Genomic DNA, 18,231 nt, shown 5'->3' on the forward strand with positions numbered 1-18,231 from the left:
CTTCCTGCATCATCATAACAGGTTGGTCCCTACCATATTAGTGTCTGAGTGGCTTGACCCTTCTTTCTAACCTTCCACAGTTTATCCTCTTTCTTCCTGAGGAAGTAAGTAACAGTTCCAGATGTTAAGGTACAATTTTTCCTACTTTTATGTCTATCGGTTGTACTGCAATTCAGTCCTCTGAAGTGAAGTAGAGGCCAGCTGTTCTATCTTCTTGTAATTTTAAAGTTTTCTCAGGTGAATTTTCCTTTTGATTCAAGTATGACTAACATTTTCAGAAGTAGAACTGGGAAAATTGTGGCAATTCTTGGGGTAGTTGATTCTTTTGTAGAGTTAAGTCATTCATTCACTCTTCCATATAATGGTCCATACTGTGGATAAAGCCTACATGTTTGCAACAGAACTTATGCTACACCTGTTGCTTTTCTGCTATTGACCCACATGTAGAAGAAGTTTATTGTATCTGAGTTATGCATGTCTTGAATGGTTCCATGTCTCTGAAGCCATATATGATCTGCAGATGCTGAAATAGAACTAATTACTTATATTTTCTGTAAAATGTTAATGTTTCATTTCAAATGACACCATTTGTTCTGTTTATTATTGTTACAGTGGAAAGCACATGATGGATTGATTCTGAAGGCTGCATGGAATTCTAGCAACAATCTCATAGTCTCAGGTGGAGAAGATTGTCGATATAAGGTACATGCAAAAGTAATATCCAAACTCCAGTAATTCATGTATTCAGTAAGTTATAGTAATACTAAAAAAATTATATAATTTGTCACAGAAATAAAAGAAATTATTATGTACTGCTGCCAGAAGAAGAGAGGATCTTCCTTTCATAAATATGTATACAATCTTAGTTCCTTCTCTCCTGCCAAGTTGTGCAACATTTTTAATATTTTGGTACAGGGAAATACGGCAATTCTGGGATGAAAATACATCCTACTAAACAAACTGTAGATCACTGTGACCTCACATAAAATTTGTTTATGGCCTTGAAAATAACATAAACATCATTGACAATCACTAATAACTATCAGCTCTGTCATGCCACAGAACAAACAGATGTTTCCACTCAACACAGAATGGAATAAATCAGACCTGAGCAATTTCACTTAGGAAAATATTGGAGTAACTGTACTAAGTAATGTTTGTTGTTAGTGTTACAGTTTATAAACAGTCAGTTACATACACATTGCTTACAAGTGTTAGCATCAGTTCTGTGAACAGACGTAAAATAGTTCATCATCAAACTCAAGTCTTCTGCTCCTCACTGACAACAATGTCAACCAAAGCAGTATAGAAGTAACCTATTGGTGGCTTGAATATGAAGCTTGTCCAACTGAAATTTGATTCTTAGTGAAGCCTGACATTGTGAGGAAGGAGACAATGGTCTTAAAGTAATTTATTAAATAAAATTTTTTAACATAAAAAAACTTCTAATGTATAGACCACAATTTTCATAATACAATTAAATCACAATAATTAGTTTTGGTTGCTTTCTACAACCATCTTAAGATCATTCAAGTTGTAAGAAAGAGTTGGTTATGAATTGAAAAACATTATCATTAGCTACAGTCACGCAATGAAATACATTCATATTATGGGCCAACAAGACTACAACAGTGTGTAGTTAAAAGCTTGACTGTGGGCAAGCCATGTTGTGAACCACAATCTCGCAAGATGCAGGTAATAAAGAAGGAAAATGATCTGTTGTATAAACCAAAATTGCAATAAATGCCCATTATTTGCAATTGTACAGCTAATACTACAGTGAAAAAAGTACATGCAACAGTAACTATAATTGTCAGCAATTCCATAGTCTAGCTTACAAAGGAGTTATCTAACATGAGTACAAAAAGAGTCATCTTTATAAAATGTCCAAATGTTGAATCTTAAAAGTAAAATGCCACAAGACCAACCAGCCTGACAAAACACATAAAAATTAACTGAATTATATGAGAGCAAAATTATGCAAGAACCTTTGAAAATAATGAACATATAATTCAATTTTTACTAATGCAACTGGCCATTTTCCTTCTTTATTACCTTCATCTTGCAAGATTATGGTTTACAGCCTGGCTCACTCACAATGAAGCTTTTAATTACATACTGCCATAGTCATGTTGACCCATAATATGAATGCATACCATTGCACGGCTGTTGCTAATTATGATCTTTTTCAATGCATATCCCACTCTGTTTTTGATTTGAAGAACCTGAAGATGATCATAGAAAGCAACCAAAACTAGTCATTGTGCTGTAATTCTATAATGAAAATTGTGGTCTAGGCTTTAAAAGTATTTTTACATTAAAAAATTTTTATTTAATAAATTTGAGTCTGGAATTTTTAATCTCTTACTGGCGAAGGAAAACTGGAAAAGCATCGCTACTCAGAACAATGCTGATAGCATGTACATGAGTTTTCAGAGCATCTTTCTTCACTATTTTAATGTAGCATTTCCAAAAGTCGTAAAAACAGTAAAACCTAACAATACTAAGTAATGGGTAACTAAAGGCATAAAAATTTCCAGTGAGAGAAACAGTTTTCTGCAGTACTGTTGTAAGAAATATAGAGTAACCCAAGAATTCACAGATTATTCAAAGGCCTACCAAAGAATCTATGGTAGATAAGTCAGAGAGGCAAACATTATGTGGAATGACAATTTGATAAAAAACTCTTCTAACAAAATGAGATCCACGTGGAGAGTTATAAAGAATGAAACGTGTAGTTCAGTGTCAAAGAAAAATAATATATCATTAACACTAGAAGGCTCAAAAGTCACAGACTCAAATTCAGTTGTGGAAAAATTTTATGAATACTTCACTTCACTAGCTGAAGACCTCATTCAAGTAAACTGTCAAGGACCAGTCCCAAGTTTCTCCAGCAAGTCAGTGATCTTGACTGCTTCTATGTGTATTTATGAAACAAACTCCAATGAAATTATAAGTAAAATTAAATCATTAAGCAATAAAATGTCAAGTGGTCTTGATGAAATACCTGATTTCATATTAAAAGCATGTGCTCACCTCATAGCAAACCCCTTGGCAAAAATTTTCAACCTCTCTTTAAAACTGTTGTATTCCAAGATATTTTTAAAATAGCAAAAGCTTCACCACTGCTAAAAAAAAAGTTCTTCTGAAAAAATATCAAACTACCGACCTGTATCACAGGTAAGTTCCTTCTAAAAAATTCTAGAAAAACTCTTCTATGACAGACTTTTAAGTTTCATAAATAAATATGCATCTCTTACAGTACAACAACATGGTTTTGGAAAGTCTAAATCTACACAGACAGCAATTTTCGAATTCTTAAACTGCATTTTAAAATCCCTTGATCAACATAAATTAGCTGCAGGTATTTTTCTAGATCTAACAAAAGGCTTTGATGTCCTGGACCATAACATTCTGCTCGAAAAATTAGAAAGATGAGCAGTAAGAGGTGTAGCACATAGCTGGTTGTGTTCATACCTAAAAAATCGCAAGCACAAAGTATCACTTCAGTATGAATTCAACAAAATGAACAAAACAAGAAACAGCTCCTTTCTTTCTAGCGAATTACCAATAAAATATGGTGTACCACAGGGCTCAATCTTAGGTCCACTGCTCTTTTTCATTTATGTGGATGACTTAGTTGAATATATGAGTCCCACAAAAACTATCCTGTTTGCTAATGACACCAGCATATTGCTCACTGGATCCAGTCCAGAAACTTTGCAGTCCACAGCAGAAAGTTCTATGAAAAGACTTTCTGAGTGGTTCACAAAAAACAAACTCATTATAAATACTGAAAAAACCGTGTGTGTTGATTTTCATTTAATTCCTCCAACTAATCAAATGTCTATTCAATCACAATTCAAAAATGACCCCCTAGAAAATGTAAGTGTCACAAAATTTTTGGGTCTATGGATTCAGCAAAACTTAAAGTGGGACACACATATTAATAACTTGTCTAGAAAACTATCACCTGTGTGCTACAGCCTAAGAATTTTAAAGGCTACAACAAGAAAAACAACAGTACTGCAGCCATACTATGCACAGTTCCACTCACTAGTCCAATATGGGATCGTTTTCTGGCGATATTCAACTCACATTGTAAAGGTTTTTAGAATGCAAAAAACAGCTCTAAGAATAATTTGTTCCCTTAAAAAGATGGAGTCCTATAAATCCCATTTTACTGAGCTTGGTGTTCTAAATGTTCCAAGTTTATTCATTTATGAAACTATCTTGTTCACTAGGGACTACCTCCTGAAAACAGACAAACTGCTGCAGAAAAAAAACGTACACAACAACAGTACCAGAGGGAAATCAAATATACATCAAAAATATCACAGAACAACCACCTATCAGAGGAGCATAATAAACATTGGTGTAATACTACACAATAAGATACCAGGGGAAATAAAAAATGATACTCATCCAATATTTAAAGCTAAACTAAAGGCATTTCTAATAAAGCACTGTTTCTATTCTGTCAGGGAATTTCTGAATATGTAACAAAATTAACTGTAATAGGTACCTATTTTTAATTTCCCTACTATTTTGCTAATACTATGTATTATTGTAACAATACAACAGAAGGGAAGTTGCTACTCACCATATAGCGGAGATGCTGAGCTGCGATAGGCACAATAAAAAGATTCACACAATCATAGCTTTTGGCCATTAAGGCCTTTGTCAGCAGTAGACACACATACATACACGCACACACACACTCATGCAAGCACAACTTGCACACACTTGTGCCTATCGCGGCTCAGCATCTTAACTGTATGGTGAGTAGCAACTTCCCTTCTCTCGTATTGTTACATTCCATCCTGGATTTCCCATTGTTTGATTGTTATGTATTATTGTAACTTATCTTTGACCTGTCCAATATCAATTGTACAATTTGTGCTGGATGATAAAACTGGATCAATAAAAAATCAAATCTCAAATCAAATGAAATTGGTTACTTGTTCATGTGGAGCTGTGAAATTCTTGTACATGGTACAACACTTCTCCTGAATGGTATATAATTGAATTGTTCTTTATAATGTTAGACATGTAGGTGTCATATTTAATCTGAAGTTAAGATCAGGTAAATAATTAGCAATAAAATATTTTAGTCTGATTTTTAATAGAGTTTATTTGATTAGAGACTTTATCTGGGTAGAAAAGGCAGATAGGCATGAGAAGGTATTTGAAATTTTATTGGTTGAATTTATTACTGCAGTAACTGTTCATCTGATGCTCTTGATCCCACAGTTTTCAACTAAAACTGCTAATGTGTGATATTGATATAATACCTCATTTGTTGTTGATCACGCAACTAATTTTCATAACAAATTCTAATTATTCCTAAAGTTGAACAGTTGTGGGTACTGCCCAAGAGAACATTTCCCTCCACCATTTATTCATGCCCTGTGTGCCGAGGTGATGGGGACAGGCGAGGAAGTGAGAAGCACCTTGGATGACGATACAGAAAACGATACATCTGGATGAACGTGAATTGCACCCAGAGAGCGGACAGTGGGTCTGTGTGGTGGTAACACTGTTGAATTCAAATTCATGTACAAGGGAAGACTAGCAGCATTTCCTGGGGAAATGGGAATGACAGCATGGAATGAATGGCATACATAAGAGCATGCAAAGAGGAAGGACCAGTTGTAAGTCCTGAAGGGTTCTGAAAGATGTAATGGAAAGTGGGAACGTGAGGTGTGCACAGGAACATGAAACTAGAAAGGACCAATAGAGAGTCCTGAAGTGATATGAAAGATGGCATGGAAACAGGTCAATGTATACCAGGGGATTGAAAGGAAGAAGAAGAAATGAGCTCATTGTCACATGCACCCAGAAGAGAACATTGCACCGGCTTCATGAGGACAGGCCAATCATGACTGCAATGGCTCAGCAAAGGCACGAAGCAGTGGGAACAGCATCAGGAAGGACAATGGCCCATGGTGGCAGAAGAGTCTTTTGTTGTTTGCTGAAGATGCCAGAGAATAGGTGGAAGAGAGGAGAAGCAAAACACTAGAGGGAGTGATGAAACCAACATTGTATTTCATGGAACCCAGACTTGATGAGAGCACAAAGCGCTGTGCCACCCTCATGAGGAAGGCCGACGACAGCTGTATCTGTCTGGTAAAGGCATGAACTGTCACAGGCATTGTCAGACTTGTCTGGAGGAGAGCAAACTCATGGCATGACAGGGTGGCAGCTCAGCCCAGTTGCTGTGACACCAGATGATTACACTGGGAATGCTGACCTTATCCTCAGTGCCAACTTTTGTGTCCTGCAGATGGCATCCGCCAGTGGTTTATGATCAGTAAGAATGAATAAAGGACAGCCCTCGATGTCAGTGCATAAATGTTTGACGGCCTCGTACACTGCCAGAAGCTCTCTATCAAAAGCAAAATATTTCTTCTGTGCTGTAGAGTTTTTTTGGAGAAGAAATGAAGTGGTGAAACTGTGTCGCCTTTGCTCTGTTGTAATACTGCCCCAACCGCAATGTTGCTGGCGTCCATAGTGAAGAACAAATTGACAGACGGATCAGGGTGGGCAAGTACAGCTGCGTGAGCTGAAGCTGTTTCAAGAGCCCTGAAAGCCTCTAGCATGGGTTCAGTCCAATGGACTGGTTTAATGCCCAAAGTTTGTTTGCCGGAGAGTGAGTCCGTCAGTGGGGCCTGCATGGCGGCAGCAGAAGGAAGATGATGGCAGTAGTAATTTATAGTACCTAGGAAACGTCTGAGATCTTTGTATGTAGCTGGCGGTGGCAATGATGTGAAAGCCTGCATGCGGGATTTGGTAGACTGTATACCATCTGTGAAGACAGTGTAACCCAGAAATGTCACAGAAGGCTGACTCAATTGGGATTTTTCTTTGTTGACCTCGACACCATTGGATGCTAAAGTCTGGAGGACCTGGGATAAATTATCTTCATGGTCTTCAGTCAATTTGCTGGAAACGAGTATATCATCCAGGTATGTGAAGCAGAACTTGAATTGTCGTAAGACTGAGTCATTGAAATGTTGCCACGTTTGTGCCGCATTCTTTAAACCGAATGGCATGAAGTTGTACTGGAACAAACTGAGCGGTGTGATGATTGCAGTCTTTGGAATGTCTTCCGGCACTACGGGAATCTGGTGATAAGCATGTTTGCAGTCAATCACACTGAAGATTGTGCTGCCCGATAATATATGAGTGAAATCATTTATGTTTGGAACAGGGTAATTGTTCATGACAGTGTGAACATTTAAATGTCTGTAATACCACACATTTGAAAATAATTGTTGTGTTTGGTGACGAGGTGAACTGATGAAGATCAATTGCTGTCCGATGGCTGTAGAATGCCTGCCTCCAGAAGTCTGTTAATTTGCTGCCGGGCTGCACACAACTTAATGGGGCTAAGGCATCTAACCTTGTGTCTAATAGGAAGGCCAGCAGTGGTAATTATCTTGTGTGTCGTTCCGTCAGTGACAGAAGAGACTGAGAACTGCACACGAGGCTGAGTAACGTTCTGATGTGAAGTTTTGGGACGAGTGGGGCGCAACGAGGCATAGCTGTTAACGCAAGTGGGAAAAGGCAGCATGAAAGTCACATGCCTAATACGCAAGTGCGGCAAGTGCTTGTTTGTAGAGGTTGGCTGCGCATGCAGCACGGAGTGAAGTGAGGTGCGCAGCGACTGTCTATTCTTAACCTTGCCTTGGGTAACTGGCACAGGCAAGAGAGGTACTGGCATCGTGCGAAGGGCAGCGATGGCCACCGAGTTGCTTGGCTGGTGTGTGGGAGAGGGGGAATGTTTATCAACAAGTGGGGTGGCTGCCTGCATAGTGGGCCTGGTCGTGCTGCGCGAGCGACTGTTATTAGACACTGTTTGAAACACGAGGCACTGCGTGTAGTGGGCGCTTGGGTGGTGCAGAGGTCACTGAGCACGAATCATCACTCACAATGAATGTTTTTGAACTAACGTAATGAGTGTTTGAACTGATGCTTGGTGATGAATTTCAATCTGGTGAAGGAACTGCGGATTGCAGTTTCAACACTGAGGTGCAGGCCGCAGCGAGCTCATTGTAAGTGTGAGCAATGCATTGTTTCAGCCCGTCATTCTCGGGGCAGAGTCATATTCTGAAGGCAGGTTAGTGATGCAGGTCACAATCTTGCCTGCGAGGGCGGAACACTCGCGAACTAAATCCCATGTTGTGGCGGAAACGGAATGAGGAGTATGGGTGCCGGAGCACGGTATCTGAGCATTAGACGGGTGATGTAACACTGAACACTGGACTACGATCAGGGAGAGCTTGTAATGGGACAAAAATTCCATGTCGAGAATTGGTTCGGCGACGTAGAAGGTCCATGGGAAATGAAGAGAAGGGGATAGGTGCACCAACACTTTTACAGAACCGACAGCTTGTAACGTTGATGCGTTGACAGCTCGTAGGAGAGACTTCATCAGTGATAAGCCAGTAGGAGCCAACAATCGAGGTATGATAGACACGTTAGTGCCAGTGTCAATTAGACAGACAAACTGCAATGAAATGTCTCTGTCACTTATAAACAACTGCTCGGCTGAGGGGATGAGTGGATGGAGTGCATGTTAGGGGATGCCCGTGGAGTTCCCCTCAGTACTTGGTGTCACTTAGTTCCTGCAGTTGGTGTTTGGGTGTTGGCAAAGTAACCTGCACTTCTTGGCCTCAGCCCCAAATATCTTGTGGTACCAACAGTGTGGATGAGCCAGATGTGGCGGTGACGTTGACTGTGATAGCGAGGGAGGCTTGTCCTCATTGATCTGTTCTGGGACATAAACTGGGATGTATGGAGCATGGGCGAGTCTTCAGTGCTCGGAAAGAGGAGAGAGCAAATGAGTACTGCCTGGCGGTGTAGAAGGCATGGTAGCAGAACGGGCCCTGCCCCTGCCTGCAGACGGCTGGTAAGAAGGAGGTGTAGTGTCACACAGCGATGGAGGATGAGCTGAGTGTTTCTGGCGCAGGAGCACATACAGCTGATCTGCGATGTGTAGGCAAGAACTGATAGACTTGAAAGAGTGCGGCAGTAGATGTATCTGTAGGTCGGCAGGTAACTTGGCAGACCATAAGACCCACAGAGTGACGTCTGGCATCGTGTGTTTACTCACGAGTAACCTGAGGCAGCGCCAAAGTTGTGACGTAGTGCGAGTCCTCGGGTCCTCATCGTACAGAATCTTGGTTATCAATTCCTGTGGCGAGCAGCCAAGTCGGTCCTATATCGTTTTCAGGGCAAACTCATACTTTGGTCACGGTGGAGGTGAAAGTAGGTGATCACAAATTAAATCTGAGTGGTCGTGAAGGTGTGTGACCAAACATAGGAACTTGTAGTTGTCATCAGTCACTTGATGCAGCTCAAAGAGGTGCTCCACCAGTGCGAAACATGAAACTGGATCGTTCACATATAGGGAAGGTAGCTTGGGTAGGTGGCCTGGAGGTGGAGACGAAGGTGGCTTCGGCATGTCTTGGAAGGCCTGCGGTCCTGCTGCACAAGAGTTCATGCTGGGATCCGGCATCACCAGAGCGGAAATGTTAGTAACACACACATTCAGAACAACGACTGGATTGTAATGTCTCTGAAGATGTCCAAAAACACGACGCGGCAGGCTCGGTCGGTACCATGGGAGCGAATGGCGAGCGGCGCATAATGAGGGCCCATAAACTGGACTGGAAATTGCAGGAATAGCACTGACATTGTCCAACTCAGAAATGAGGTGGAAGGCCGGTGCTGCAGACGCAGACAGTATTGCGGAAGGAGCAAGCAGTTGTATGGGGTCGGAATCGTGGCCCCCCGTGTGTGAGGGGGGCTGGGGGGGTGGGGTGGCCTGGAGCCTAAAGTTGTGACAACAAAAGTTTTCTATGCACACTGGCCATGCACCCTTGATGGTAGGACCATAAAACGCTGGTGAAACCTGTTGGCGGTCGCACTGTCGTAGTACAACGTTGCTGGATGAACAGGCTATGTTGGGTGCACTTGTACCCACATGGTCGCGAAACTGTGCCGCTGATCCGATGGTTTGTTCTGGCAAACTGGATGCATAAAAGTGTCTGTTACTGAATTGTCAGGAAGGCAAGGCTGGCATAGCTTGTTAATAGTTGACTGTGTGTGCATTTTGCACAAATTGTGGCGTTGCACGCGGCACTACTGTAACCGATGTCATGGTGTGTAGAGGATCAAAGCACGTGTGCGAATTTCAGTCCCTTTGAACTTTGTACGAGTGATCGATCGTCACACTATTTAGTAGATCGTCCACTTCACTTTTCAATTGTTGTTGTGCGTACTCCGACGAAACAAAGCCTGAGTCCATTGTTTGAGGTAACTGCGTAACACTCGAGCACTGTGGAGTTGCTAAAGTAGAGGTTATCCTCATCGAAGATCATAGATCATTGTCCATTAGCTGCGAAATAACTGATGGCAGAGGGTTGTGTTGGCCTGTTCGTTAAGAGCTGGGCCTCCAAATCTTCATAAAGAATGTTCGGTGATGTAGCCATGGCATTGGATGTGAAACCTGTTGATTCTATACGACCGATGCGGAAGTCACGGAAGACGTAGAACTTTTTGTCCGGGGTCACCAATATTGGATTCTGGATACGGATTGTAATATACATAATAAACATTTCCCAAGTTTTCTATATACGCATATATTTTACCATAAAGACTGATACACATGAACACTGCATGAAGTACAAAGACAGACTGAATTAAACATGGCGGCTGGTCAGAGCAGTTAATATTCCAAAGATTGTTATTTGTGTGGTCGATGTGACCTATCGACACCACAATTGTAACACACAATACTTCTTGTGTTATTCATTTCATACTTCAACTGGGATTTATATAAGCTAACAACTCTGTTAAAATGATTATCATAGCTATTATTGCATTATGCCACTGTATTTCTATTGTTTGTATTCTGAATAAAGTCAAAAACTGTAAATTTAAAAGAATCAAACAATGGAAAATCCAGGATGGAATGTGTAACAATATTATCAAAAGGAAAGTTGCCACTCACAATATAGCAGAGATGCTGAGTCTCAGGTGTATATGTGTGTGTGTGTGTGAGTGTGTGTGTGTGTGTGTGTGTGTGTGTGTGTGTCTTCTGTTTTTGCTGAGGGCCTTGCTGGCTGAAATCTTATTTGTGACAGCCTTTTTGTTGTGCCAATCTGTGACTCAGCATCTCTGCTATATGGTGAGTGCCAACTTTCCTTTTCATAATTCGTTTAAAAGAATGGTATATGCAAAAATATGTGCAAAAATATGCATTTTACAACAATACAGGCATATAATAAACACTACAGCACATAAATAAATTAGTTGTGGGAAAAATACACAGCATTAAAGAAGGCAATATCACTGATACCACCAATAATTATAAGCATTTATCGACTTTTGAAGAAAAAAAAAATCTGGACAAAACACATCCTAATATATTGTTAAAAAAAACTAAATTTTAATACATTTCATTACAATGCTTTATTAATGTCAGTGAGAGCTAGTAGTCATGTAAAAATTCAAATGCTCAAACATACCTATCTAAGTGAAAACAGAAAAACTCATTTTTACGGAGAACCATATGTGTTGCATTTATTAAGTTTTGAAAAAATGCTCCTAAATTTGTAAGCACAACCAAAGCACAACTTCAGTTACAATCCTCACTGAAAGAATGTAATGCTAACAGAAATGTTCAGAATAGGCTGTAGGGTTGCCATAAGGAAATTTAACACAAGCTAGCATGCAACTAAAATTTGTAAACCCAGCTATTCCATTGTTGTCAGAGCAATACGGAAATATACCATGAGTTCGTTGTATAGAGATGTGGCATACACTTAACACTGCAAGCAGAGTTCACAAGCAGAGTTCACAGGCCAGTCTTTCCATTTTAACAGTGCCCCAGTGCCAGTCATGAGAGTGCACTGGGACAGCAGTGATGTTGGAGTCTCTACCTCTGTGAGGGCATCACACTGGTCAAGGTGCAGTCACAGGAACTATCATAATGATGCATCAATTATGCCTCACATTCTTCCTTCCTTAGGGCTGAAGTGATGAGAGTGGCATCATTCATACGGTGATAGCCTCAGTGGTGAGGTGTTATGATGCCATTACATCATTGGCAGAGCTGCAGTGGAAGTTTATGGCGTGACAGACCTCTGGTCAACCATGCGCTGCAAGTCTGTGCTGCATGGAGCACAACATTTGTATGTAGTCTGCCTGCATTTGTAGGTGTTGTCATTCTCATTATGCAATTGAGCCATGAGGTGCCTATTTTCAGGAACATGTGCATAGAGGATGAAATAACCACCCTGTGATGGACCCATGATGAGGAACAGCCCACATAAGCCAGTGTCTGTTGGTGGCTGCATGTGGATGCCCAGAATGGCCGACTGCCTCAGTGAGATTGCACTACCAGGTAAAGGAGGGGGACTTTGTGTTGGCTGACACATCATGGCATTTTCCAGCCTCAGCAAATTTTTAAAAGGCAGCAGTACTGTAATGGGGGAGGTGGGGGGGGGGGGGGGGTGATGTCATGTTGTCACTAAGGCAACACTCACCTGTGTGCTGTGCCTGTACAGAATGTTGTAACTTAGCCCTGGGCATATACAGATGCTGGCTCTGAGGTGATAGCTGTAATGACAACAGATGAAGAGTTGACAGTTACTGCCTTTGCCTCCACAGTGGAACTGCTTGTCATCTACAGCAAGTTTAGATGCTTAGAATGCCCCACTCCTTGGTGTTTATGTTAAACATGTAGCGTCCACACATTGTGACGACCATTGCCAGTATCCAGGTCATTCAGAGTCTAACAATGGGAAGTCCAGACTGCAATATCAACGATTATGAAAAGGGTAAATTGCTCTCACTGTAGAGATGACACGTTGAGTTGCAGAAATTGCACAATGAGAAGATAGCTACATACTAAACTTTTGGCCAAAGCTTTCTTCAGAAAAGAAAGAAAAACACACACACAAAAACAACATTAACACAAGCAGGTGCACCTCATGCACACATGAGTGTATCTCCAGCCCAGAGCAGTTAGAGATATAATCGTCATGCGTGCGTGAGTTGTGCCCGCTTGTGTGAATGTGTGTGTGCTTTCCTTTCTTTTCTGAAGAATGCTTTGGCCCAACTGACTGTACAACAGTCTTTCCACTATGCCTGTCTGCAACACAGCATACAATCTTTATAGTAAGTAGCAGTATATCTGTCTGCCTCTAGTGGTCAGAGATAGTGGTCATTTTTATGTGAGATGTTCCTGCTTGTGTGAATATGTATAAGTTTTCCTTTCTTCTCTGAAGAAGGCTTTGGCTGCAAGCTCAGTGTGTGCCACTCTTGTCATTGTGCCTGTCTGCAACTCAGTGTGTCAGCTTTACAGTGAGTAGCAGTCTATTCTCTTCATAATTGTTGACATTTTGGTCAGTGTCTAAATGTTTATGCCTAGATTGGAGTGTTTCAGTTGTACCGGGTCTGACACGGGAGTGACCAGATATCCAGGGACAAGATTTCGTCCTACTTGTGGCAAATGTCATCCAATAGTAGTAGTAGTAGTAGTAGTAGTAGTAGCTTTATTCACCCGTAGATCTCTTTTTCAAGGATATAGAACATGTCAAAGTATTTACAAATTTATATTTAAAAACAAAGATGATGTGACTTACCATACGTAAGCGCTGGTAGGTCGATAGATACACAAACAAACACATACATACACACAAAATTCAAGCTTTCGCAACCAGTGGTTGCTTCGTCGGGAAAGAGGGAAGGAGAGGGAAAGATGAAAGGATGTGGGTTTTAAGGGAGAGGATAAGGAGTCATTCCAATCCCGGGAGCGGAAAGACATACCTTAGGGGGAAATAAGGACAGGTATATACTCGCACACACACACATATCCATCCACACATACACATACACAAGCAGACATTTGTAAAGGCAAAGAGTTTGGGCAGAGATGTCAGTCGAGGCGGAAGTACAAAGGCAAAGATGTTGTTGAAAGACAGGTGAGGTATGAGCGGCGGCAACTTGAAATTAGCGGAGGTTGAGGCCTGGCGGATAACGAGAAGAGAGGATATACTGAAGGGCAAGTTCCCATCTCCGGAGTTCTGACAGGTTGGTGTTAGTGGGAAGTATTCAGATAACCCGGACGGTGTAACACTGTGCCAAGATGTGCTGGCCGTGCACCAAGGCATGTTTAGCCACAGGGTGATCCTCATTACCAACAAACACTGACTGCCTGTGTCCATTCATGCGAATGGACAGTTTTTTGCTGGTCATTCCCACATAGAAAGCTTCACAGTGTAGGCAGGTCAGTTGGTAAATCACGTGGGGGCTTTCACACGTGGCTCTGCCTTTGATTGTGTACACCTTCCGGGTTACAGGACTGGAGTAGGTGGTGGTGGGAGGGTGCATTGGACAGGTTTTACACCGGGGGCGGTTACAAGGATAGGAGCCAGAGGATAAGAAAGGTGGTTTGGGGATTTCATAGGGATGAACTAAGATGTTACGAAGGTTAGGTGGATGGCGGAAAGACACTCTTGGTGGAGTGGGGAGGGTTTCATGAAGGATGGATCTCATTTCAGGGCAGGATTTGAGGAAGTCGTATCCCTGCTGGAGAGCCACATTCAGAGTCTGATCCAGTCCCGGAAAGTATCCTGTCACAAGTGGGGCACTTTTGTGGTTCTTCTGTGGGAGGTTCTGGGTTTGAGGGGATGAGGAAGTGGCTCTGGTTATTTGCTTCTGTACCAGGTCGGGAGGGTAGTTGCGGGATGTGAAAGCTGTTTTCAGGTTGTTGGTGTAATGGTTCAGGGATTCCGGACTGGAGCAGATTCGTTTGCCACGAAGACCTAGGCTGTAGGGAAGGGACCGTTTGATGTGGAATGGGTGGCAGCTGTCATAATGGAGGTACTGTTGCTTGTTGGTGGGTTTGACATGGACAGACGTGTGAAGCTGGCCATTGGACAGATGGAGGTCAACGTCAAGGAAAGTGGCATGGGATTTGGAGTAGGACCAGGTGAATCTGATGGAACCAAAGGAGTTGAGGTTGGAGAGGAAATTCTGGAGTTCTTCTTCACTGTGAGTCCAGATCATGAAGATGTCATCAATAAATCTGTACCAAACTTTGGGTTGGCAGGCCTGGGTAACCAAGAAGGCTTCCTCTAAGCGACCCATGAATAGGTTGGCGTACGAGGGGGCCATCCTGGTACCCATTGCTGTTCCCTTTAATTGTTGGTATGTCTGGCCTTCAAAAGTGAAGAAGTTGTGGGTCAGGATGAAGCTAGCTAAGGTAATGAGGAAAGAGGTTTTAGGTAGGGTGGCAGGTGATCGGCGTGAAAGGAAGTGCTCCATCGCAGCAAGGCCCTGGACGTGCGGAATATTTGTGTATAAGGAAGTGGCATCAATGGTTACAAGGATGGTTTCCGGGGGTAATAGACTGGGTAAGGATTCCAGGCGTTCGAGAAAGTGGTTGGTGTCTTTGATGAAGGATGGGAGACTGCATGTAATGGGTTGAAGGTGTTGATCTATGTAGGCAGAGATACGTTCTGTGGGGGCTTGGTAACCAGCTACAATGGGGCGGCCGGGATGATTGGGTTTGTGAATTTTAGGAAGAAGGTAGAAGGTAGGGGTGCGGGGTGTCGGTGGGGTCAGGAGGTTGATGGAGTCAGGTGAAAGGTTTTGTAGGGAGCCTAAGGTTCTGAGGATTCCTTGAAGCTCCGCCTGGACATCAGGAATGGGATTACCTTGGCAAACTTTGTATGTGGTGTTGTCTGAAAGCTGACGCAGTCCCTCAGCCACATACTCCCGACGATCAAGTACCACGGTCGTGGAACCCTTGTCCGCCGGAAGAATGACGATGGATCGGTCAGCCTTCAGATCACGGATAGCTTGCGCTTCAGCAGTGGTGATGTTGGGAGTAGGATTAAGGTTTTTTAAGAAGGATTGAGAAGCAAGGCTGGAAGTCAGAAATTCCTGGAAGGTTTGGAGAGGGTGATTTTGAGGAAGAGGAGGTGGGTCCCGCTGTGACGGAGGGCGGAACTGTTCCAGGCAGGGTTCAATTTGGATAGTGGCTTGGGGAGTTGGATCATTAGGAGTAGGATTAGGATCATTTTTCTTCGTGGCAAAGTGACCGACCCATCGTCATCTTTGTTTTTAAATATATTTTTCCTGCATGGAATGTTTCCCTCTATTATATTTACAAATTTAGATCAATTTAAAATAAACTACTTCGTATACACATATATTTACAGACTTCTAGTTAGAGACAATCATTAGATTTACTCCTGGTATACAATACTTTTTTTTTTTTTTTTTTTTTTTTTTACAAATAATTTATTATATAGTGTAATGCCACATTGTTCACTCATATGTCACTATCAGTCACTGCACACACTATACACGCATTGTTTCATAGCACTTCAGTCAGTACACACACACACACACACACACACACACACACACACACACACACACACTGGTGATCTCTGGGCCATTTTCTGTACCGCAACTTCCCATTTGCTATCCTGAAAAACTGAGCCAGCATCCCTCCATGATGAGTGGGATGTTGAGCTCAGAAAGAGGAAGAGATGTTAGTATTGTGCTGTGCATAGCTTGGGGGTAAGTATTTCTAGAAAGGAAAAAAAAGAAGGAAAAAAAACATAAAGTGAAGGTGTTATGTGGAATGTTTGATATTTTATAATCATTCTTATTATTATTATTTATTAGTATTACATTCTTTATCAAACCCCTACTCTGTTTTAGCTAAGTAATCCTTCAGTGCATAAAATGTACTGCATAACAGGTACTTTTTAGCTGCCTTTTTAAATAAGTGTGTTTTGGCAATATCTTTAACCTCTTTTGGTAATTTATTGTACAGTTTTATTCCTTGGTAGAAAATGCTGTTTTGAGTTCTATGTTTATTTTTCCTTGGTAAATGTCAGTTGAGTCTATCTCTTGTTGCATGGTCATGGTCAGAGCTGTTTGTGCAGTAATTACCAATGTGGTTTTTGATGTGTACAACTGACTGGTAAATGTATTCACATGGAGCAGTTAAAATCCCCAGTGTTCTGAACAGATCCTTACAATGAGCTTGACTAGTATTTTTGGTTATTATTCTTATGGGTCTTTTCTGGAGTTTGAAAATTGTGTTCATATTTTGTGCATTTGTTCCCCAAAAAAAGAATTTCATAGCTAAGAATTGAGTGTACATATGAATAATATGTAACTAAAAGACACTGCATGTTACACACTGATGATAGGATTCTAACAAGGGAACCTCCCCATCGCACCCCCCTCAGATTTAGTTATAAGTTGGCACAGTGGATAGGCCTTGCAAAACTGAACACAGATCAATCGAGAAAACAGGAAGAAGTTGTGTGAGACTATGAAAAAAATAAGCAAAATATAAAAACTGAGTAGTCCATGCGCAAGATAGGCAACATCAAGGACAGTGTGAGCTCAGGAGCACTGTGGTCTCATGGTTAGCGTGAGCAGCTGCAGAATGAGAGGTCCTTGGTTCAAGTCTTCCCTCCCATGAAAAAGTTTAATTTTTTATTTTCAGACAATTATTATCTGTCCGTCCGTTCGTCCGTCTGATGCGAGGTAACTGTGCCGTAGTATGGGGACGCTACACCTAAACACTTCTTTGGGAGTGATTATCACATCCACATGAAAACCTAAATCGGGCAAGGTAGAAGAATCTTTTTACCCATTCGCCAAGTGTACAAGTTAGGTGGGTCGACAACATATTCCTGTCGTGTGACGCACATGCCGTCACCAGTGTCGTATAGAATATATCAGATGTGTTTCCCTGTGGAGGAATCGGTTGACCTATGACCTTGCGATCAAATGTTTTCAGTTCCCTTTGAAGAGGCAAGTCCTTTCGTCTACTAATCGCATGGTTTTGTGGTGCGGTCACAAAACGCAGACATTAAACTTACTACAGTGAACAGAGACATCAATGAACGAACGGACAGATAATAAATTTGTGAAAATAAAGAAAGTAAACTTTTCACTCAAGTGAAGACTTGAACCAAGGACCTCTCGTTCGGCAGCTGCTCACGCTAACCATGGACCACGGCGCTCCTGAGCTCACATTGCCCTTGATGTTGCCATCTTACGCATGGATTACTCAGTTTATATATTTTGCTTATTTTTTTCATAGTTCCACACAACTTCTTCCTGTTTTCTCGATTGATCTGTGTTCAGTTTTTTAAGGCCTATCCACTGTGCCAACTTATA

General features: G+C 41.7%; 1 protein-coding gene across 3 annotated transcripts in view; it reads left to right on the top strand.

The window, feature by feature from the left end:
- The window catches only part of LOC124595671 (intraflagellar transport protein 80 homolog), a 435,858-nt gene that overhangs the window by 106,245 nt on the left and 311,382 nt on the right, over positions 1 to 18,231 (top strand). For all 3 annotated transcript variants that reach the window (XM_047134522.1, XM_047134521.1, XM_047134523.1), the window contains exon 5: positions 613 to 702. In XM_047134522.1, coding sequence (XP_046990478.1) covers positions 613 to 702 — 90 coding nt within the window. The remainder of the gene's footprint in view (positions 1 to 612; positions 703 to 18,231) is intronic.

The sequence above is a fragment of the Schistocerca americana genome, chromosome 2 (assembly GCF_021461395.2).
Source record: "Schistocerca americana isolate TAMUIC-IGC-003095 chromosome 2, iqSchAmer2.1, whole genome shotgun sequence".
Taxonomy (NCBI): domain Eukaryota; kingdom Metazoa; phylum Arthropoda; class Insecta; order Orthoptera; family Acrididae; genus Schistocerca; species Schistocerca americana.